Source organism: Panthera pardus, unplaced genomic scaffold (genome assembly GCF_024362965.1).
Source record: "Panthera pardus isolate Hobbes unplaced genomic scaffold, ASM2436296v1 HiC_scaffold_6, whole genome shotgun sequence".
Classification (NCBI taxonomy): Eukaryota; Metazoa; Chordata; class Mammalia; order Carnivora; family Felidae; genus Panthera; species Panthera pardus.
Genome location: NW_026526991.1, coordinates 76,536,641 through 76,561,793, shown reverse-complemented (window position 1 = coordinate 76,561,793; position 25,153 = coordinate 76,536,641). Strand labels below are relative to the sequence as shown.

The window sequence follows — 25,153 nt, the reverse complement described above, 5'->3', positions numbered from 1 at the left end:
TCACCTAATGTTACCAATGGTTATTTTCCAAGTGGTAAGAGGAAGTATTTTTTGCTTCATTTATTATGCTTTTCTTAATTTCTTGAATTATTTAAATGAACACATATCTTTTTTTAATTGATGTTGTTATTATTTAATAAAACCATCCAGAACAATGATTTTCCACTTACCTAGCTTCTGGTTAAAAGTGACAATTATGGAATGAGAAGTCACATTGCTAAGCCATTAATTGTTAATGTAAAAAAAAGTATGAATATTGTAATTACCCAAGCTTGTCAACAAAATTTAAGATGCAATGTATGAAGGCCAGAAGTCACTCAAAGTAGGTAAAGAAACAAAATAGATAAACATTAAGTGTAGTGAAATACAAAAAACCTTGATTCTGCCAAGGCCATTTCCCTCTCCATTGAAGAATTAAATACAATGCTTATTTATAAAAAAAATAAAGTATGGGGCTGTATTTGTATCTTCCCAACAGTTAGAGGATGGTTGAACCTGAGACCAACAGCATTTCTGCCCTGAAGGTACATGCATAATGTGTGGAGCACAGTTATTTCCATCGGCACTGTTTTAAAGATGGAGTCAACATTTCCTTTAGGGAAAGAAAAAAAAAAAGTCAAAGATAATATACCTGATTAAAGTGCAACACAAAAGTCCACAAAGGACAATGAGGAGAACACTTTCATAATTTTCAGAGTGCCTAAGGCAAGGTTTCTTTCATATTCACTGAAAAATTCCAGGCTCTCTCTATATTTATTATGGGCACGAAACCATTGTATGAAACTACCTCTCCGATGTTGTGCTGCTGGTTGGCTTTGGAAATGACATTATTAAGACATAATCAGACTTCAGTATCTCTGGTGCTGTGTGTGTGTGTGTGTATGTGTGTGTCCACCAAAACAAACGAGCATTTGTTTATAAATTTAGTGGAATTTTGTGAAAAACTAGTTTTCAAGTTGTCAGAAATGACTAATTTATGGAGCATTAGAAGCATGACTGATTTTTGGCATTATTTTCCTATTATCTCATTTTATAGTTTTTGACTTGATTCACAAGTATTTATCAGGCATTTCTATGTATAAAGCAAATGAAAACATTATTTGATGGTGTGAACAGTTATCACCTTTGTCAATAATAAAGACTCTCAAAAATAAAGCAAATGTTTCACTGTATTCATTTAAAAACTATCTATGCTGAATCCACTATTCAGTATACTCCTCCTTTTTGTCTTTTTTTGTGTGTGATCTGTTCATTCATTTTTTTTCTAGTGCAACAAGGACCAAGTCTCTTCTTCTTGTTCTTTTTTTTTTTTTTTTTTTGAGAGAGAGAGAGTGAACAGGGGAAATGGGCAGAGAGAGAGAGAGAATCCCAAGCAGGCTCCACGCTTAGAGTGAAGCCCGATGCAGGGCTCAATCCCACGACTATGGGATCATGACCTGAGCCGAAATTAAGAGTAGGACACTCAACTGACTGAGTCACCCAGGTGCCCCAAGGACCAAGCTTCTAAAGTGAACACCACTCTGTGTACACTTTCAATGTTTCAGAAGAGCAGCGCTTAAGTAGGCCACCCAGAGAGCATCCCGAAAGCCAGGTGCATAGGTTAAAAAGACTATCCACAATGATACAACTGAAGGCAGAAAAACATCAAATATATACTTACCTTGTTAATTACAATTAGGTCTAAGTTTCCCTTCTATAGTAATTAAAACCAAAACAAAACAAAACGCCGGATATTAAGAAAAATCCTATTTGAGACCCTGGGAGAAAGCGGACCCTTGATGCCTGGGTGGAAAGGCCAGGTCTATTTTATCACATTTTGCTCCTTAGTCACATTTTCAGTTCATCATTGCAAAAAAAAAAAAAAAAAAAAAAAAAAGTGATACAATGTTTTATTGCATTTGTATTTTTTTTCAAATTTAATGTTTATTTATTTTTGAGAGAGAGAGAGAGACAGAGCATAAGTGGTGGAGTGGCAGAGAAAGAGGGGGACACAGAATCCAAAGCAGGCTCCAGGCTCTGAATTATCAGCACAGAGCCCAATGCAGGGCTTGAACTCATGGACCACGAGATCATGACCTGAGCTGAAGTCAGATGCTTAGCTGACTGAGCCACCCAGATGCCCCTATATTTTCTTTTCTTTCTTTTTTTTTTAAGTTTATTTACCCATTTTGAGAGAGAGGGGAGGGAGGGAAGGGGCAGATAGAGAGGGAGAGAGAGAATTTGAAGCAGGCTCTGTGCCGTCAGTGCAGAACCTGACATGGAGCTTGATCTTGCAAACCATGAGATCGTGACCGAAATCAATAGTTGAATGCTTAACCAACTGAGCCACCCAGGTGCCCCTGAATTTATATTTTCGATATGTATTCGCTACACCAAGACACGTTTGCTGACTCACCAATTTCATTCTGCAGAGAGAGATTCCGAGACAAATTCCTCAGCAGGGAGACCGCTGTCTTTTTCACACTTGGATCACCAACATGCAGCATCTTCCGGGTGTGCTGCAGGCCATTTTCCTTCTGGACAACTGTCTGAGCTACTGATGTTGGCATCTGTTGCGTGAGATATATCTTATCAATATCACTGCATTTGACTTCACACTAATTTTAAATTTCTGTAGATTACTAGAGACTGTTAAAACTAAAGCTGTGATGAAACCATCCTGAAGATACTTCCTTTAAATTCTTATTACGTTTTCAATTTTATTACTGGAGAAAAACAGCTTATCAGGTATTTTTAAATAGAATATTGGATTTGGTTACCTACTATATTTTTGCCTGTTCGTAAATAAAATGGGCCTGTCTTTTCCTTTCTTTCCTCTTTATTCATATCTTCAGCTCAGCATTGTGAAAAGGATACAAGGATGATGTTTTAGAATCAGACACTAGTGTCATGAAATTAGTTGCATAATGTTTTCCATTTTTCTATTTTCTTGAACTATTTGTGTAATGTAAGTATAATCTCAACTTTGTGGGTCTGGTGGAATTTACCCACGAAGACAACTGAGCTGAGAAAAATTTTAAAGGCAGATGCCTTTGATTAATATTCGATGTATTTGTTGGCTTAGTCACCTTTTCTGTTTCTTTTTGCTTAAGTTTTGGCATTTTACATATCTTAATAAACTTGTTCAATTCTAAAAAGCCAGTTTATTCTGAAAGAGATATTGGGCCTTTAGAGAAAAGAATGTATGGCTCGTTAGATTATTTCTAATTCGATGCTTTCAGTCAGAGGCTGTGTATGCAAGTTGCTGGTCCAGGTCCAAGTCCACTAGAGACCAATCTTATTTGGAATTAGGTTGGCAAATTAGTTTGAGTACTGACCAAAACCTTCCTGGCATCAATAAACCTCTAATACAGGGATCTTGGCTTGTGTCTACAACTTTATAGATTTCTATCTGAAGCTAACTTGAGGCCACCTGCCAGAAATTCCCACCATTCTTCAGGGTGTCTATCTTCTCTGTTTATCTTATCTAAATACTGCTTATTTTCTCCTCCCTCCTGCAGATTTGCTCTTATATTCTCTACTATACTTTTTAGAACAAGGGTTCTGAAGATTGGATCCCAGAAAGGTTTTAGGGAGAGGACAGCAAGTCCTTAAAGCTATTTTTGTATTCGGGCATCTGGCTGGTTCAGTTGGTGGAGCATGTGGCTCTTGATCTCGGGATTGTGAGTTTGAGCCCCATGTTGGGTATAGAGATTACTTAAAAATAAAAAATAAAGAGGGGCGCCTGGGTGGCTCAGTCGGTTAGGCGGCCGACTTCGGCTCAGGTCACGATCTCGCGGTCCGTGAGTTCGAGCCCCGCGTCGGGCTCTGTGCTGACAGCTCAGAGCCTGGAGCCTGTTTCAGATTCTGTGTCTCCCTCTCTCTCTGCCCCTCCCCTGTTCATGCTCTGTCTCTCTCTGTCTCAAAAATGAATAAACGTTAAAAAAAAAAATAAAATAAAAAATAAAAAATAAAAAATAAAGAAAACTTATTTTTGTGTTTATAATAAAATTTCTCAGGGAAAGGGTTTATAACTTTTATTAGATAGTCAAAGTGTCCAAGACTCAAAAGAAGTTTAATAACCACTATTTTAGAATGTTTTATTGTAAACAAGTCTGTCACACTAACTTGTAGAGCACTCCATTAAACTATTTGCTCCACTCTGAGAAGAATCCTTCCTCTGTAGCCATCCAGAAGAGGCTATTTATTCTGTACCACTCCCGTGACTTGGGCACAGAGGTAGGTTAGCATTCCTCTGTCTTCCCAATGGCCCGTCTAGATGTCTTCCCTCACACGCAGTAGCTCTGTCTTCTGAGTCATGGCCATCCAGCTCTATCACTCCCATAGCATTTTCTTTGTCATCTCAAGGCCTACCATTCCTTTCCCAACATCCACTGGAGGCTTCGGAGCCAGGCTCAGAGCCTTCTCCACTCCACATTCACTATAGATGACCACATTAATCATGTCTTTGTTCCTAGACTTGCTAAATGTCACTGGCTGTCATCTCTTCCACACATCAGTCATTCACTTCCGTGGTCATACAGAACCTATTTCATCCCAAAATACCTTGACTCTGAAAACATAAACTCAAATGTTATACTCTGAACACAATTTCCTGTTCACTTTGCTCTCTGTCCCTCACTCCTACTATATTTCTTCTTCAGCCTCATCAAGAATTCCAGTGCCCTTATCTCAACCTTTACTCCCCACACCTCAAGTTGCCAATACTCTTCCGTTTTAACTTTCTTTCTTATTTTGACTAGTTGTACATGAACCAACACATCACAAACTATCTTTCAATACCCTTAACTCTCTTATCATTCTAGCTTATTTTCTACCCACCCAGTATAATTGCAAAACTGATTTTATACTTGGCCACCAAATACTGCTAGAGTAAATAGTGCATTTGCGGACTGGTACTTCTGCGAAGTTATGGTCTCCAATCTCCACTAGGAACCAAATGTTGCCAGTCAACTTTCTGTTTTTTAAATGCCAGTTGGGGATTCAAAGCCTCACACCAGAATGACTCTTCTAAAATTTAATCTGATTATGTTCCGCCTCAGGTTTAAACTCTGTAATGACTCTCCATTGTTTCCAGAATGGTCTTCAGATGTCTTCGTCTGGCCTGGTATCCATTTTCCTCTTTCCTTATCATTACTCCCTAATTCTCTAGGTTACAACTATACTAAACTGCTATCTCTCCTGCTAGAAGCTCCTTTAAAGGAAGAAATGGATCTTATCCAACTCTTTTTTTTTTCCTTTCGGTGCCTTGTACAGTGCCTAGAACATGAGAGGTCCTATGTAAATATTTATTGAACTGAACTATATGAATAATATGTTATCAAGTTTTCCTAAAGATTTACTATCATCTCAGGAGATCAAGATAGATTAAAACATCACAAGATATTTATTTCTTAAAATTTTTATTTTCTCTTGAGACATAAGGTGCTTTTAAAATTAAAATCTTGTTTTGTACGTATATCATACTATACCACCTAATGATATATTCTTATATATAATAAAGCGCTTTGATGTTAGTATATAAAAATGATAATTGGAAACATGCAAGTCTAGATGAAGTTTGGATTCTCAAATGATGTTTAATCAATCAGGGGAAAGAATAGCTAAATATTAGTCTTATTAATTCTGATTCGTGGAGGGAAATGAGAAAGTGACGTGAGGTGGTCTTTAGAATTTGCTCAAAAAGGAAAGTAAACAGACAGATTTACCCAAGAGATTTTTGTATTCCAGCTCTAGGGAATATGTGAGAATGACTATTAGTCAACTATTTGCAAAAAGCACTTCTAGTTCATATTGTCCTGATTACTAAGGAGGTTTTAAGAACCTTTTCAAATGTTTATTGGCCATTTTGTGAAGCACCTGTTCAAGTCTCTTGCCAGTTTTCTTTGGATTACCTTTTGATTATTAATTTGATGAGTTTTTAAAAAAATTTTTTTATGTTTTATTTTTTATATTTAAGAGAGAGAGAGAGAGACAGACAGACAGAGAGCGACTAGGGGAGGGGCAGAGAGACAGAATCTCAAGCAGGCTCCAGGCTTCAAGCTGTCAGCACAGAGTCCAACACGGGGCTCGAACTCATGAACTGTGAGATCATGACCTCAGCCGAGGTCAGACGCTTAACTGACTGAGCCTCCCAGGCGCCACAATGAGTTGTCATATTTTCTACATACCAACCTTTGTTACTTACACATGTTGAAAAAATCTTTTTCTACTTTGTGGTTTGACTCTTTACTGTCTTAACAATGTCTTTGGATAGCATAGCACCATAAGTTATTAATTTTAATGTAGTCAATTTATAAAACACATACTTTATAGTAGTACTTTTTGCATCCACTTTTATCTTTTTTTTTTTTAAAACAAGATGGTTTTTTTTTTTTTTTTTAAATTTTTCTTAACGTTTATTTATTTTTGAGACAGAGAGAGACAGAGCATGAATGGGGGAGGGTCAGAGAGAGGGAGACACAGAATCTGAAATAGGCTCCAGGCTCTGAGCGGTCAGCACAGAGCCCAACACCGGGCTCGAACTCACGGACCGCGAGATCATGACCTGAGCCAAAGTCGGCTGCTTAACCGACTGAGCCACCCAGGCGCCCCTTGCATCCACTTTTAAATAATCTTCCCCTATCATGAAAATATCCTTTCACAAGCTTTATAGTTTTGTCTTTAACATTTAAATCTCATTGCTGTTGTAACTTGTTTTCTAGTAAGGTGTGAGGGTAGGGGATATGTTTTGTTTTTTCCTAACAGATATGAAATTAAAAACTTCTAAAGTGTTTTAGAAATTTGAAAAGTGCTTATTTCAATGGTTTTTAACTTTGACTATGTGATGTTTAATTAACTTATTTCTACTGATACATAACTGACACACATTGTATCCATTCTAGTTTAGGCTCTTTGCACATGACCATCAACTGCTCAGTGCTATCTCAGTTATGAACACAAGTTTAATAGACTGGATATTTCCTGAAATTATTTTAAATGCCCTGCTTTTCATGTTTTCCTATTCAATGATTCTTTTTGGAAATTATAAAACCAAGTATTTTTTTATCACACAATTTAAGCATAACAAAATTAGGAACAGTGATAACTAGAAAAGATATATATGTAAGTTAAAATTTTCATAAAAAGCATCTTTTAACTTAAAAGAACATATCATTGTCCCATGGTGCCAAGGATTTTCTCCTATAAATCTCCAGTCAAATGAAACTCTAACAATTCTGAGTATGGATTAATACCGGTTCAGTGTAAGCCTCCTTTCAGGGAACTGGTCTAACATTAGGTATGATTTTAAATGCCTCGACACAATTAGGACAGTTATGAGGCTATCTCCAATGCTTTGATTCCTTTTGGACTTAGAATCTCCTAGTGCCTTAAATTCCTATTTTGTTTATCCCAGTTAGATTATTACCAAACACAGGGATTTAATCTTATTTACTGCTATGTGCTTAGCTCTAGGCTAGTGCCTGCTATACGGTAGGCACTCAAAAAATGTTTGTTTAATAAATGAATGAAGGAACTTAAGCTCTAGGTAATAAACTACATACTCAGAACTTAAGTAGTGTGTTTCTGTATGTAGTATCTATCCTCAGGAACATGGAAACATTTCTGGACTGTTTGGATTCCATGCGAGATCTTGGACTGGAAGAGGCTAAAAGCCAAGCTTAAAGGGTTAGCTCATATTGAACCATACTCAGAACACAGTGGACTCGGATATCCATACACATACATGTACACCAAGTTAATTCCTGGCATTTTCTTTTAAGTTGGCTGGTAGTTAATAGAAGGGTTTCTGTAGTTTGGCAAAGTGAAAAAAAAAATGGTTTTGGGAAACCTAGCATGGGAAAATGGGAAGGTAAGAGGACTGTGTCGTTCCTGGTAGTTTCTTGTTTCCTTCTCTTCATGCACAAGTAAATTTTGCAGAAAATCAGAGAGGTTAAAGTTTTGTCATATACATAGATATATATACATATGTATATATACGTGTGTGTGTGTGTATACACACACGTATATACATTTTTAAGTAATCTCTACACCCATATGGGTCTCAAACTCGCAACCCCGAGATCAAGAGTCACATGCTCTACTGACTTAGCCAGCCAGGCACACACAGGGGAGGGGCAGGCAGAGAGGGAGAGAGAGAACCTTAAGCAGGCTCCACACCCAGAAGAGAATCTGATACAAGGCTCGAGATCATGACCTGAGCCAAAATGAAGAGTCATGCTTAACTGAATGAGCCACCCAGGCACTCCTATTTGTGTTAAGAGAAATATTGGTTTTACTATTTCACAATTTTGTTCAAAACAGAGCAAGCTTCTCTGTAAACACATTAAAGAATGAACATGGTTTCTCAAGTAAAGAATAAATAATATTTTTGTTATCCAGAAGAGTATTCTTCTCTATGGGGATGGATAATTGGAAACTGGACATATTATGAACTATTATGGGGGAGAGGGGGGTTATTCTAATGATTTCATGACCAAGGCAAGGAATATAAGCTTAGTTCAAATAACTACATATTTATAGAATCCCTAACTATGAAGTAAGGTGTAAAATACATGGGGGAGGGAATGAGCTTTTACTGTTTTATATATTTTTGACTTTGCTGGTATAAAGTAAGCACATCAGGAAGAGAAGCAGCTCCTTATTCTGCAGTTGAGTTTTTGGGGCACAAAAGCACAGATGTCCTTTCCAACTCCATACCCAGTAGACATCTGTTGTTTTTGCCTGCCCAGCACTCATTTTTCCTTTTGGTGATGAGCCACTCCTTTAGCATTTCAGTCCACGTGATACAAGTGGCAGTGACCCCTGCCTGCTCTAACCCATCCCCTGAAATTCACATCTGGGCACACTACCGAGTCCTGGACAATCAGAACATCACAGGCTCCTAGCCACAGGTACTTCTTCAGAAATGGGCAAGTGAAACGTATGTCTTGAGTTCCAAATGGAGTTATTGAGAAAATGGTAGTTTCTTTTCTGTGGGGACACTGGCCTGCATAAAAGGTAAGTCTGAAATCACTGGTGACCTTTGCTGCCATATGAGGAGAGCCTTTGAGAATAAAACCAAAAGAGCAAAGAGAACCCAGAGATAAAGTTATAATTACAATTGTTGGAGCACCTTACCCACCACCTTGGACTTTTCAGTTAAATGAGCCAAGAAATTACTCTTTTTTGCCCAGGCCAGTAGGTAGGATTCTGAGACTTGTAACTGAAAGAGCTCTAATATAAATATCTAGGAGTCTTTCACTCACAGCCTGACTTGGCTCTGTAGAAATGGAGGCTGAAAGTCCTAGAAAGCTGGAACTCTTGCTGGAAATTATAGAGAACTGTCTTAACCGAAGAGAGAAAAACTTTTGCTCTTACTTTACTACCTCATCTCTGAACCTGATGTAGGTATGTCCTACAGCGTCATTATTTTTTTTAATGTTTATTTATTTATTTTGAGAGACAGCAGTGGAGGGGTAGAGAGAGGAGAGAGAGAGAATCCCAAGCAGGCTCCGCACTGTCAGCATAGAGCCCGACACAGGGCTCAAACTCACGAACTGTGACATCATGACCTGAGCCGAAACCAAGAGTCCGATGCTTAACCAACTGAGCCACCCAGGCGCCCCAACAATGTCATTGTTTTTAAAAAGCAGAAAAACAGGAGCGATACTCACTGGTCCACTTCCTGCTGTGAGATTCTGCAGAGCTCCCAAAGACGCTTCCTGAGTGTAGTTTCGGACACTCTTGGCGATCAAGGACAGATACATTCTTATCACAATGGAATGCCACAGCCATTCTACACCCTTGGGGTTGCTCTTTTCTTCCGGCATTGGCATGTCCTGATATTGCTAACCACATACACAAGGAAATCCAGAATTAATGCCTTCGAGTCATTTCTACAATTCCACACCCAAACCAAGAGAGCAGAAATACCATCTAGTCTAGAGAGACTAATACTTTGCATAATAACAAGCGCCTGGTATGGAAACGAAAAGGCAAATAGGTATGATATCCAATCAGTTAACTTTGCGCTCACAATAACTGTTTCTCCTTAACAACATCCTGTAAACCTCCCAACTTCACATTTCATAGTGAAAGAGAATCTAAGAGAATTAAGCATAGGCTATTCTAGAATAGTTTTCAGGCTGCTGTTAAGCTAGAAGCTAAATTAGTCACAACCACCCTGGAGATAAGAAAAACAGGCCTCTTCCCCAAGTCTTGTGAAGTTGTCTGGGATAACATCAGGATTCTAAGCTTACCAGTTGCTCTCCAAGTTCACAAATACACACCACGATAGTCTGAGGAATAGGAGGGGTGACATTCTTCCAGTTTTCACAAAATGCCAGAATGCACAGTATTTCTTCGTATGGGTGTACTTTTAGGATATCCAGAGCCAAGCATCAGGGTCGCTATTAATATTAAGCAATTTCTACACCATTGACTATACTATATTAAGCTTATTTCCTAGCTTATAAAGCATACAGCAGTATGACGTTGCGGTGAACAATGCAAATCTGCAGCCAGACTGCCCAGGACTGAATTCTATCCCCTCTACTAATTTCCTAAATTTTTCTGGGAAAATTCATTAACCTTTCGGTACTTCTGTTTCCTCATCAGTAAATGAGGATACCAACAATGCACACCTCGTAAGGTGGATGTAAGGATTAGAACAAATTAAAATAGTGCCTGAGATACACTAAGTACTCAGAAATACACACATACACACTTTGGCTTTCCAAGTCTTCCCAACATACCTCTTTTATTTTCCTGCTTCGACTGCCAAAACACCCAATACTTTTGTTGTTGTCGGCCTGGATAGTCCGATTTTGAATATAGATACTCTGGGAATATCTGTCTGGGAGCTCTGTCTCCAGCTGGTAGGAGAGGTTATGAAGAATGCACACACAGTTCTCCGTGGCCTGAGAAAAGAGGATGTGCATATTGACCATATAGACATAGATGCCCCTTTGCATGTATGCTATCACCTATCACAGGACTTACTAGGTTTTAGATCTTACACAGTTTACTGGATGCTGTAGGGTGTGCTTGGACTGTGGGGTTCCCTGGGTGCGGGGAGTGGAATGAGTATGGCTAGATCACGAACGGTCATGAGCACAATATTAGGACATAGAGGCTGAATTTCTTACAACCCCGGAGAGCCCTTCTAGTTCACTTTTAAGGGTGTGTTCAGAACGATTCTATATTTTAAGATACATAATTTAGTAGTCACATGGAGCTGGAAAACTGAAGCTATTGTTTACAGGACCGGTTAGGGGCTACTGCAGTGATCAGTATGAAAGATGCACAAACCAGGGCAACAGCAGCAGTATGACGGAGGAATGGACAAACTGGAGGGCGTTTCTGAGGTGGAGTGCACATGGTTTGCTGCCTGGTGGATACGGGATGTGAGGAAGGAAGGTAGTCGGAGATTACTCAGATTTCTGCTTTCATTTGGTGGATGGTGATAATTGTTAAGAAGGATTATTCAGAGAAGGAGCAAGTTTGGGAGTAAGAGAAGAGATGAATTTAAGTTCATTGCTGCACATGTAGCACAGGCCTCCATTCAAATATCTACACAGAGTTGTTAAATGGCTAATTGTAAATTTGGGTCTGGAAAGTAGACGGAAAAATGGGGTTAGGCAGATTTTAATATTTCTAAGCATGGATGGGATATCTTAAGCTTAGCAAATGAGTTAATGCCAAATAGCTACTTCCAGAATACTCTGAAGAGTCTTAGTAAGACAAAGTAGGTAAATCAAATGCAAGATATTTAATGCGTGAATCACCTTGTCATCTGGCTGGTAATCTGCAATGGTTCCTCTAACATAATGAACCAGCGAGTCGATCAGTCCATCACACCTTCTCATCACTTTCCTCCCATCAGGGCCTGCTGAGCTCATGTTTCTACCAGGAAAAACAAACAACCAACCATAAGACTTAAGCTGTGTATCTAATAGGCCTTTATTTCAAAGCTTTATTTGATTGATGCTTCTTCCACGTGTCTGGAAAACTGACAAATATGTAGAAGTGTGGCAGACACTTCCTGGGGTCAATTAATTATCAATTTCTCAATGGTTTTTAAATCTGGACACAACTTCTAACTATATTCATATAACATGTTGTCACGTCAATAAAAGCTTTCTGTCTACTTCACTCTAAGCACCAAGGTCATAGCATCATTTACTTAATCTGCAATCCATCTCTGAGAGGATAGATATGAGGCAAACATTTTGCAAGTAAAAGAACAAATGGTACATCAGACACAGTATAGTAGATGTCCAAGTCCCAACGGGTTCCGTGTCTTAACTCTAAGTAACTTAAAGTTACTTAAATTCTCTGGGCCTCAATTTCCACATTTATAAAGACATGATGTTGGACTATATTATTTTGGGGTTTTGTAGATTTCAGTGTAAACAATTACTGACAAATATCAACTCAGATGTTCTAAAATGTGATGATTTAATAGCTAAAATGGCAGACAGATGTGACAAAAGTGTAAAGTTCCACAGTTAAGACCTAAGTCAAGAGCATGACCTATAAATATCTTTGTACTTAGTCTATTTCTAATTTTGCTAGGTCATGACATCTTTCTATAAACAGTAACTACATCTACAAGTGGAGATTGCTTCCTTATAGAGAACTGAAACGTATCAAATACAGCAAAGTAATTTATTTGGAGATCATATTTCAAATTCAGATCACGTTTATACTCTAGTATTATTATTACTATGTTCCTCTGGGTTAAGGTTTTCTTCTTAGCATAGCAATTAAAAAAGTTGAATTCCCCACAGTGTTAACACTTCTGTCAACAAAAATGGCACAAGAGCAGCATCTTCACATTCTTTGAATTTTGAGAATCACCCTTTGGCTAACTTTAATTGCTAAGAACTAGTCCTATAAAATTTATCAGACTCGTTCTTTTTACTGGCAGGTAGAACATTCAAAGGATATTCAAAAGTTTTTATTTACAATGTCGCTGTCATTCTGAACATCAAAAGAGTTACAATTCTGAGAACTTTTGAGTTATTCTTAATCTTTAAAATAATAGGTTATGGGGTGCCTGCATGGCTTTCAGTTGGTTGAGCAACTGGCTCTTGGTTTTGGTTCAGGTTATGATCTCATGGCTTTGTTGATTCCTGCATCGGGCTCTGTGCTGGCAGTGCAAAGCCTACTTGGGATTCTGTCTCCCGTTCTCTCTGCCCCTCCCCTCAAAATAAATAAACTTAGGGGCGCCTGGGTGGCTCAGTCGGTTAAGTGTCCGACTTTGGCTCAGGTCATGATCCAACAGTTTGTGAGTTCGAGCCCCATGTCGGGCTCTGTGCTGACAGCTCAGAGCCTGGAGCCTGCTTCGGATTCTGTGCTTCCCTCTCTCTCTGCCTCTCCCCGACTTGTGCTCTGTCTCTGTCTCTCTCAAAAATAAATAAAATGTAAAAAAAAAAAAAAAATTTCTTTTTAAATAAAAAAATAATAAACTTAAAAAATACAATAACATATTGCACCAAGTGATTTCAAAAGCCTTTCTGCCCCCAAATACTGCTTTCAATACATACAAAGAACAAATGTGCCCAGCATTGTGTTAAGAACTAGTGGGAACAAGAAAGCACACACAGCATTGTATCCTGCTCCCGCGAAGACCACATCTATAGGATGAAATCAATGATACAAGACTGCTTTTAACCCACAAAAATGCAAGTTCATGATTCAACCTAACAGTCGAGGAGAGAATGGTTGCTGGATCAATACAATGAATTTTTTTTTATATGGAATTTATTGTCAGTTTCCATACAACACCCAGTGCTCATCCCAAAAGATGCCCTCTTCAATGCCCAACACCAATCCTCCCCTCCCTCCCACCCTCCATCAACCCTCAGTTTGTTCTCAGTTTTTAAGAGTCTCTTATGCTTTGGCTCTCTCCCACTCTAACCTCTTTTTTTTTTTTTCCCCTTCCCGTCCCCCATGGGTTTCTGTTAAGTTTCTCAGGATCCACATAAGAGTGAAAACATATGGTATCTTTCTCTGTATGGCTTATTTCACTTAGCATCACACTCTCCAGTTCCATCCACGTTGCTACCAAGGGCCATATTTCATTCTTTCTCATTGCCACGTAGTACTCCATTGTGTATATAAACCACAATTTCTTTATCCATTCATCAGTTGATGGACATTTAGGCTCTTTCCATAATTTGGCTATTGTTGAGAGTGCTGCTATAAACATTAGGGTACAAGTGCCCCTATGCATCAGTACTCCTGTATCCCTTGGGTAAATTCCTAGCAGTGCAATTGCTGGGTCATAGGGTAGGTCTATTTTTAATTTTCTGAGGAACCTTCACACTGTTTTCCAGAGCGGCTGCACCAATTTGCATTCCCACCAACAGTGCAAGAGGGTTCCCGTTTCTCCACATCCTCTCCAGCATCTATAGTCTCCTGATTTGTTCATTCTGGCCACTCTGACTGGCATGAGGTGATATCTGAGTGTGGTTTTGATTTGTATTTCCCTGATGAGGAGCAATGTTGAGCATCTTTTCATGTGCCTGCTGGCCAGCTGGATGTCTTCTTTAGAGAAGTGTCTATTCTACAATGAATTTTTAACTTTAACAAAATCCCTTCTGTGACTCTGGTTTTCATTTGATTATTCTAATTACAGATTCACCTCTTTATTCTCTTTATTTACTTTTTACTGTACCATTGAAAAAAGAACACTCATGGGTTCATAAACTGTAAATCAAACCATTTTTACTGTAGGTTTTTCCCAAGAAATGATCATTTGAACCAAGATCCTGTATCCACTCTTTGAAGAAGCTTGACAGAAACTGAAAAAGCATCTTTTCCAGTCATCTCATCTTATACCTGGAGAAACTGAGGTTCACAGAGTTTAAGTTACTTTTCTTGATGATAGCACAGTAGTGGTAACGTCAGGATAGGAGAGCTGTTCTTTATTTTCCAGAATAGAGCACGCCTCGTCTAACATTTATTCACTCTGCCATTTGGTTAGCAAACACCATATGTCCCCCAACTCTGAGACAATGCTATCACGTGTTTGAAAGCTTCCCTTTGACCTTTGCAACCTCTGGCTTGGAGAAATGGCAGTAGTCTAAAATTGCTTTGACAAATCAAAAGATTTCTCACTAGCTGAACCCACTATATACCTTGCAGATGGGTGGCTTAACTTCGTTCAACTTCAAAGTGTTTACTGTGGGTGAGAATGGTAATTCAAATTGGCAGGACTGCCAGTTCACACGCATGAACTGCTGTCTTGCAGTTTGGTATTATCCAGACTCTGCTTGCTTGAAATGGGACTTATCAGGATTTTCTGGCAGTTGATACCTTTGTTGACAGAAAGTGCATGGAACCCCACTGCTTCAGTCATTTGCTCCTGCATATCAAAAATAGTTCCTACCTTACTTAACCACCCAGAAATATGAACGATAAGGGTGGATTATTTTATAGCGCTATATCCATGAATAGAAGTCACTAGTCAGAAAGGAATTTGCTATTGCACCACTCTGAAAAGAAGCAGTAATTACTAAAATGATATATCTATTTTAAAGTACTAAAATAGTTCTTTCAATAGCTAGTATTTAAGCTTGTGGGAATCAGAGAATTAAACCGTGATGATCTTAGGCAGAATGGAAGCTTTTAAAATGTATCTCCTGAATCCTAAGAAATATTTCCTTACATGTAGCCCAATGGAAGTTTAATATGAAAAAAATCCCAAAGTTATAAATGGAACAATATCAAGCATCAGTATGTCAAAACAAAAATCCTACTGAAAAGTAAGAGAATGAGCAAACACATGACTCATTAAAAATTGATTATCAGAGTTACCAATGAATATATTAGAAATGCTTAATTTAGTGTCTATGGTGTTAACTCAATTAAATGATGCATTTACTTCCTCTGGTATAATCTAGCCAAAGTCTTAGTAAGTATGTGGGCAACTTCCAGGAAGCTGAAACCTCATGCTGTTGGTACACTGAAATTTAAAAACCAGGTCCTTAGGGGCACCTGAGTGGCTCCGTCGGTTAAGCGTCTGACTTCGGCTCAGGTCATGATCTCATGGTTTGTGAGTTCCAGCCCCACATCAGGCTCTGTGCTGTCAGCTCAGAGCCTGGAGCCTGCTTTGGATTCTGTGTCTCCTCTCTCTCTGCCCCTCCCCCACTCACGCTGTGTCTCTGTCTCACAAAGACAAATAAATGTTAAAAAATTTTAAAAGAAAAATAAATTAAAAAAAATAAAAACCAGGTCCTTGGAGTGGGGGTTGGAGGCAGGTGGCCAGGGCCTCAGAAGAAGGAATATAAACTCATTGCACCAAGGCAGGGAATATAAACACAGTGACCAAGGCAGGGCTGTTTTGGAGCTCTTCACCTTCACTGAGTCAGACTGGGAGGACACCAGTTTCATCGGTTGCTTGTGATCTTTATACACAAGAAGGTATTGGGGCGTCTGGGTGGCTCAGTCGGTTAAGCGTCCGACTTCGGCTCAGGTCATGATCTCGCGGTCTGTGGGTTCGAGCCCCGCGTCGGGCTCTGTGCTGACAGCTTGGAGCCTGCAGCCTGCTTCGGATTCTGTGTCTTCCTCTTTCTCTGACCCTCCCCCATTCATGCTCTCTCTCTGTCTCAAAAATAAATAAACGTTTAAAAAAAAAAAAAAGGTAATACCTTAATACGCAAGGTATTAAAAAGAGTTTTTCTGGTAATGTGACCTGTAATAGGTGGGGAAAAAATAGAATCTGAACCCTCTGTACATCTCTGAACAAAACCTCACATATTTAGGAGGATTCGGGCGTTTTATCCAAAAGCGAATCAGCGATTCGTGACTCTGTCTGCGACCACTTATCTCCCACATTCCTGAGTGTCACAATGAAAAGAAGAAAAGAAAACCAAACACCCTGGACCTCGCTAGAATTAAAAGAAGAATGGTATATCCTTGTTAAGATTAATGACAGGGTGACTAAACCTTCAATTCATACGGTGAACCAAAGAATGGACAAAGTCAAATGATAAAAATAACTGCAATTTAGTGTGTGTGACAGATAGAGTAGGCATTATATAAATATTATGATCTGTAATTTTCATAAAATTCCCCCAAATCACAGCATGCTAAAATCTCATTTGGAATCCTGACCTGTGACTCCTGTTGAAAATCAGAATTATCTGCTTCTAGTAGGATTTTTATTGGCCCTTCCATCAACAATTATCTGTGTGTGGCTGCTTGTAGGCAGGCATGCTGTTACAACCAGTCTGCCAGCACTGAAAGAAAGTTTGTTACAACACAGAATGTTCAAAGCTCACTGTGTGGTGCATGGCCAACTAGCTAGGGGAAATGAACACGGTATGTTAACTATACTGAAATTAAAATTAAAAAAAAAAATAAAGTGAAAGGCTATAATTGTTTACCAGATAGGAGAACGACAGATAATAATATGGTTAAAGTCAATCTTTTTTTTTTTTTTTTTTAATTTATTAGAGAGAGCGAGAGCGTGAGTGCGTGTCTGCACATGTGTGCACACAAGTAGGGGAGGGGTAGAGAGAGAAGGAGAGAAAGAAAATCCCAAGCAGTCTCTGCAGTGCAGAACCTGATGCGGGGCTTGAACTCACAAACCAAGAGATCATGGCCTGAACCCAAGTCAGCCTCTTAACGACTGAGCCACCCAGATGCCCCAAAGTGAATCTTTTTAAGATACTTCACCAACAAGTAATTCTAAGAGGCAGAGATTTTTTAAAAATATTTTAAAAATATTTACTTACTTTTGGGGCAGGGAGAGGGCAGAGAAAGGAGACACAGAATCTGAAGCAGGCTCCAACTCACGGACCGTGAGATCATGACCTGAGCCAAAGACAGACACTTAACTATGTCACCCAGGCCCCCCCCCCCCCATTTTTTTTTAAATGGGGCAATGTCTACTGATTATAGGTGTGGTTTTCTACTAACACACAGTTTACATGTGTATCACATGCAAGACCTACTGCCTATGGGACCAGTCTTCAAGGTATAACCAAGCATACTGAAATAGTGATCACCTCAATGGTTTAAAAAATACTATGGCTACATCTTCACATTCACCAACAATTGTGGGATTTCTAATGTTATGTATCAGAAATTGTGCAGTAAGGCCTCAGTCCCCTAAGTGCTTGGTCAGAGTCCATTCTAAGACCCAACAGGCACTTGATAAGAGATTGGTGGATAAGGAGGCGTCCTTCTTCCTCTTGTTATTTGAGATTTAGGTCTGGGCTTTTGTTTATCTCTCAGCTGATATATATCAAACAGTTGGGCCTTGTCTGTGATTAACCCAGAGAAAGCAGCAGAGGCAGTCTGTTATTGCACAGAACAAAAGGGGAGCCTCATTTGAGCTGGCAGAGGGACAAAAACTCTTTGCCAAGAGAAGGGCTTGTCTGTTACCCTGAAGTCAACATCAGTTCCTGAAGGTATCTGCAAACATCAGCCAAAGTCAACTGTTTGGTCTGCAAACAGAAGGATCATTGGGAAGTAGAACAAAGCTCTCCCACCTACATATCTTGTTCCTTCCAGGACAAGGAACATTAACCGAACAAAGATATGTCAGCATCTATTATACATCAAGAAACCAGAAGGTAGAGGAGGAGAAAATCTGTCCTCAAAAATCCTTTAGTTTTGCTTTCCTGTATTTTTCAGGTCCTCCAAAAGTATTCTGAATAGTCAATGCAACCAGTAATAATCTGGTTGGCAGGTTAATAGTCATTTCTTTTGGATTTAGCTGGCTGTTCAAGATAAAATGCCAAATTACATTTCAAATCAATTATCAAGAGCAAACTCATTTTTAAAATATGCCCAGAAGCCACTGGAACTTGGGTAGACACTCTTGACACCTAAGGGAGACATCTGGGTACCAGACTAAGATTGATAAAGTTGCTTAAGTCCTAGCGAAAATCATATGATGCTCAGATAGTCTGTACCTCCAAGACAGCCATAGACTTTAACCACAGGATAGCAACAAAGTCATCAGCTGCTTTATCCAAATACATCAACCTGCTCATTTTTTTCTTAAATAATGATGAATCACAAAATTTTTAATAGTAATTCTGACTATGATAAGAGTTTCTCTGACAAAGAGAAATGTCATATAATTATTGAGAAGTACAATTTTTAATCTGGGCCTATCTGCTAAGGGCATGGATAGAACAGGAGAAAATTGAGTCTGAAGAACTGAGACCTTTTCAAGGATTGTCATTGTGCTGTTTGACAATTCTAATGTGACATATACTCTTAAGAGCACTGGGCTGAGGGAGATCAGAGAGGGATGAAAACATGGCTGTATTTGCTTGGTTTGATGTTTGATTTGTTCGCTTTACTATCTTACTGATGAGAGATTTCAATTTTTTTTTAAATGTTTTTATTTATTTTTGAAGGAGAGAGACAGATCATGAGTGGGGGAGGAACAGAGAGAGAGGGAGACACAGAATCCGAAGCGGGCTCCAGGCTCTGAGCTGTCAGCACAGAGCCTGATGCAGGGCTCGAACCTATGAACTGTGAGATCATGACCTGAGCCGAAGTCGGACGCTTAACTGACTGAGCCACCCAGGCGCCCCACTGATGAGAGATTTCAAACTGATGATCTGAAATCTCCAAGATTTAGCTTATAAAACATTTTTTAAAATCCAGATTTTATATACCCATTTATTTTTTAAACGTTTACTTTTGAGAGAGAGAGTGTGTGAGTGGAGGCGGGGCAGAGGGAGAGGGAGAAAGAATTCCAAATAGGCTCCATGCTGTCAGCACAAAGCCTGATGCAGGGCTTGAACCCACGAACTGTGAGATCACAACCTGAGCCAAAATCAAGAGTCAGATGCTCAATTGACTGAGCTACCCAGGAAGCTCTTATATATCCATTTAAATACAACTTACACCTTTTAAATTTATGTGAAGAGATATTTACAAAATAATTTAATCCGTTAAACTACACATTTGTTTCTATGTTATTGGTGACCAAGAATTCCTGTCCCCCAAGAATTCTGATCCTTCCAGCTGGACTAAAAATCAAATTGACATGACACATATTTAGAGGAGAAAATCAAATAGCGTATTTACAGAGAATCTACACAGTCATGGAAATTCCAAAGAATTTTGCCTGAAGTATATGAGGCAAAATGAAGTATATGAGTCATTCTGAACTAAGAAGAAGTGGGTAGGGGTCTGGGACTTCAGAGGAATATAATTTACAGGGCAGTAAGAGCAGATGTTTGGTAATTAGATGTTTGTCCTGCCATACAGATGGGTCAGATAAAATTTATCTCTGCTAATAACGCTTATTTTGGAAAGACCCCTAATTTAGGGTATTCTATGTAGTTAACAAAGGGGCAAAATTTTCTCTAGAGCCCACAGGATCTTGATTGCCTTCAGCTCAAAATAATCTTCATGTCAAGGTGGGCCCTCTTAGGGTGGTCTATCCTTGACCCCCACAATATCTGAAATGTACCACATATAAAATGCAATTATAACTGATAGTATAACATTGCTGTAAATATTGCCAATTCCATTACATATGGTGTACAGGAGTAAATGTTGTCACCCCAAGGAATGCCTCTTTGACATATTATTTTAAGCTGGTTATTTTTAAGAAGCAGCAAACACAGGAGAAGGTCTGCAAACCAAGTGGAAGTTACACTTTTGTAAGAGACATTTACATTTGTAAGGGAAATCTCCATTTGTGAAGGTGTCTCCTAGCTATATTGGCAAGTGGGGGAAGACTCTAAATCTCTAAAAAATTATCAATGGAGAAAGCATGAACTTAAAACTGCCTAACAGCCTTATTCTTGTTTACTGTGGTTTGCCTGGTAACTTCCCTGACTCCCACCCCCAACGTCTTCTTTGTCTCTGACTGAAGATGATATTTAAGGTGATGGCTTTAGGCATTTTGGGGAGTTACTCAGTTTTCTTGGGTTTCTCCCATGTATATAGGAGATATACATTTTATTAAGCTTTTGTTTGACTTTCTCCCGCTAGTCTGTCTCAAGTCAATTTGATTGTTAGACCAGCCAGAAGAATCTTGAAGGGCACAGAAAAAACTTTCCTCTCTATCAACAGACTTCAATGTTGCTTATGTTTACATATCAAATGTGAAGAATTTAAATAATTAACCAAATACATGTGTTTGAAGTTGATGATTCAATTGTCTTTATATTTCTGGAAAAACCACTCTGTAGGTTGAATTATGTGAATACTTCTATCAAGTTTTGGTATTGTTTACACTATCTTCTAGCTTTATATTAAATTATTTTCCAGAAATAAAGAACTACATTTAAATTACAATTTTAAAAAGTAGTTCTGACTTGCTTTGGATCTATATTCTCACACACAAAAAAACTTATTTGATAATCAGGGAAACTAGACCCTAGTTTAAGTAATCTTAATTATTTAAATAATCATCTAGCATTATGCACACAGCTAGACCAAATAAATCCTTTTCTGTCATGAATATTCAGAATAAGGGATGAATGAGCACAAATAAATAGAATGAAAATATATAATTAAGGAAATGCAGATTCAAAAAAGTTCTGAAGATTGATATCTAGATATGTGTAAAATGAAATTCAGTAACACCATATTTTTTAATACTCAACAAGATAGATATATTTGAATATATTAAAATTTTACAGAGACATTCTTTTTCCAGAGAGTAGGTGTACTGATATTCAGTACAGCACCCCCTCCCACCCCATGACATTACTCTCAACCCTGTGGCTAATTAGGACACAAGACTGATAAGTACAGCTTTTCTTTTTAAGGTAGTTTGCTTTCTCTGACCACTCAAATCCACCCCGGTTAGATTTACAGTAATAAGTGACAATGGAAGTTTCTTTTAAGACAGTTATAGATTTTAGTTTATATAATTATATTATACATTCATCAAAACACATTTGCTATACTATGATGTGGAGAAAATGAAGTTTGAGTAATTTGCAAGGGAAATGTGGTAACCATTTGCTTCTCTAACTGACATCTATGGGCACAAAATACAAGAATAAGAAAAATCATCCTAAACAAAAAGGCAAAATTCTAGGGTGGTCTTCAATTATGGTGATAAGATTAATATGACTATATTGAAAAATGACAGAGACGAACCAGTAACAGAATGAGGAGCTGAAGATGGAGAGGGACATTCAAACACCTACTCATCCTTTAAAAGCTCCTTCAGGGGCACCTGGGTGGCTCAGTCGGTTAAGGCGCCGACTTCAGCTCAGGTCATGATCTCGCGGTCCATGAGTTCAAGCCCGGCGTCGGGATCTGTGCTGACAGCTCAGAGCCTGGAGCCTGTTTCAGATTCTGTGTCTCCCTCTCTCTGACCCTCCCCCGTTCATGCTCTGTCTCTCTCTGTCTCAAAAATAAACAAACGTTTAAAAAAAAAAAATAAATAAATAAATAAAAGCTCCTTAAATGTAACTTTCCAGTTAACTTTTTCCAACCTTCAGGCAACTCAATGCCTTGGTCTTTCATACCTTTTACACTTCTTATCAAATGGACTGTGACTTTTCTCTTCAGGTGCCTGTCTCTCCTACTAAACCTGGAGTTCCTCCAGGGCAAAGATAGATCTCATCTCCCTTTGAAATTTCAGAAATTTAAAGAGTGCTTTGAATATAGCAGGCATTCAAGGAATAAATACAATGTTGGGTAAGAGGAAAGATAGACTAAGTGGTAAAATACCAAGAAAGCTGGACTAGTTTCCTTTCTCAAATTTCTGATAACTGGTTCTGTACTTGTGGGAGAATCACTGTCCACTTAATTTCTTCAAGAATGAAGAAGGAGACTACTAGCAGAGGCTGCCTAGACATGTTTGTGTTTGGCCCGAAGTGTCTTCCAGAAGTTTGAATCTCACTGCTCTTGGAACAAGCATTTTTCCCGCCATTCTCTAGTCTGACAGTTTCTGCCATTCCACATGGTCTTACTCCTGTCCACAAGAAGTCCAATCTGAAGTCTGGAGGCATTCTAATTTCTGACCTCTAAGTTATTTCCACCCCTTCTCCTTTAAGAGAACAAAGACCGAGGAAAGAGGGGGAAAGAAATGAAAGGAAGGAAGGAGGGGAAGATAGAAGCCAGGAGAATAATATGGAGGAACAGAGAACAGTGGTAAATCTTTGGTAGAAATTTCAAACCTCCCCTGATAATAACCATTGGTTTTATTTGTCACATCCAAAGGTTTTCCAAAAGTGTGTGAATTAGGGAGGTGGAACATACAGATTTGACAGCCATGTCACATCAATTGCTAAGAAGTTACCCATATTAATTGGAAAGCAGGGGCTCATCACAATGAGTGTGCTTGTAGGAGAGGTGTTAAATCAAAGAAGGCAGCTAATGCTTTTTGGTAAATTTATAATTCTATGATTGTCACATAAGTCTTTTGGAATCTGAAATTCCTGGCAGAGTGTATCCTACTGATTGCAATGAATTATCAAATATTTTAACTGTTACACTTCTCACTCTAAATAAATAAAAATAATTTGAAAAAAATTTTCTCCATTCAAAAAAAAAAAAAAAAGAAAGAAATGCTGAAGCTTTGGAATACCTTCCAAGAAAACAAAGGAATTGTTTCTTCTTTGAAAAGGGATGTGTATAGAAAAAAAATATGCTTGTACCCTAACTATCCACATTTTGATGGTAATTAACAGAAATTCAGATCTGGTGGTGTGCTGGTAAATGTTTATTTAACAACTAACTTTCTAGGGGCAAGGGAGTTGGGAGACCTCTGACTTGCAGCATTTGCCAGTTTCTATGGTATAAATACTCCCAGTGGCTGATTTCAAGTTACCAACATGAGGTCACTGCCTATGGAGTTAAGAGATGCTGACGATCGCTTTTGCTGGCTCTAGCACAAGGTAGAGGGTACAATTTTATGTTTCCTCTCCTACCTTGGATTTTACTACTCTTAGGCTTGCATAATATTGTTTAAGAAACCTAAAGAAAGTGCTACGTCCCATGGAAAATGCTGCTGCAAGCAGACGTTAATCCTGTACGTAAGAGATCTGACACCTGACAAGTATGCTGTACCTGACAGTCTCTCTGAATGATAAACTCTGCAGGTGCTCCTGTATGAATGCAATCTCGCTGAGGCAGCTCCAGGTGGACAGGGCCACTGCCACAATTTCATCAACAAAGCAAGTGACTTATTCTATGCCATTGCTATATGCAGACCAAGGGAAGTCCTTCTCAAAACTGATCTCAGTGTCAAGTTAGTAAAGGGACAAAGTCACTGGTGCATGCAGTTTTTCTCCTAAGTAGATTGAAAAAATTTAGCTAGGCTAACCTGAGTCAACCATAATGCCAAGGATACTGCTCATGTGGCCAATTCATTTTTGGCTCTTATACTCTCTGGGGGACAGAATACCTCAAATAAACTTGTAGCAATTAAGATATTTGCTAACATTTATGACCTTCTTATTCAGCTTAGATTCACACTTGTTAGAACCAGTCAACACCTGTCTTAAAATCTTTTTTAGAGAAGCTGTGGTCAAAAATAAGCAACTGCTCAGCAGACACTTCTATTGTCATGGAAACTGAGGCTATTTGATTGCAGGTTCCCTAGAGGTCTTCTCTTACATTCTGCGCATTTGTCCTAGCACAGGTCCTAGAGGCTTTTATACTCACAGTGACAACATCTACCCTGATTTGCCTACAATGCCATCTCCTCTCATGGAAATTTCTCTCATTTCTTAGGCTTCATCCTTTGTACCTTCTCTGTTTATATGAAACGCAGTGTAGAGTTCCACTTGCACAGAACTTCTAAAACAAAAACAAGGAGACACGGATACAGTACTTTAAGACTTGAATGTGACTTTAAATTGGCCTACCTACCCTGTGAGGTTACAAGACTGTGAAGGGCAGACGTTTTATCCACATGAGCACAGTCTGTAGAAATGTGACAAACATTAATGTATTCATTTATAAATGTATTTGGCTTTGGAGACAGCCTTCCTGGATCTGAATTCCAGCTTTGTCTCTTACCAGTTACATGACATTGGGGAAAATTCATTAATCTAAGCCCCTCATCTACAAGATAGAGAAAGCTTACTTTACAAGGATTTGTAAGTTTAAGAATACACTGAGAAAATCCTCATAAAGCATTCAGAATAGTTTCTAGAACATAATACACAATAAATGTCAGTTATTATTATTGTAAATTAGATATACAGGTGAAATAAGA

General features: G+C 38.6%; 1 protein-coding gene across 2 annotated transcripts in view; it reads right to left on the bottom strand.

Moving 5' to 3' along the window:
• Positions 1–25,153, bottom strand: part of PKP2 (plakophilin 2) — a 94,538-nt gene that overhangs the window by 9,832 nt on the left and 59,553 nt on the right. For both annotated transcript variants that reach the window (XM_019452429.2, XM_019452430.2), the window contains exons 7-10: positions 11,769–11,886; positions 10,737–10,901; positions 9,657–9,830; positions 2,396–2,549 (exon numbers count right to left, since the gene is read on the bottom strand). In XM_019452429.2, coding sequence (XP_019307974.2) covers positions 2,396–2,549; positions 9,657–9,830; positions 10,737–10,901; positions 11,769–11,886 — 611 coding nt within the window. The remainder of the gene's footprint in view (positions 1–2,395; positions 2,550–9,656; positions 9,831–10,736; positions 10,902–11,768; positions 11,887–25,153) is intronic.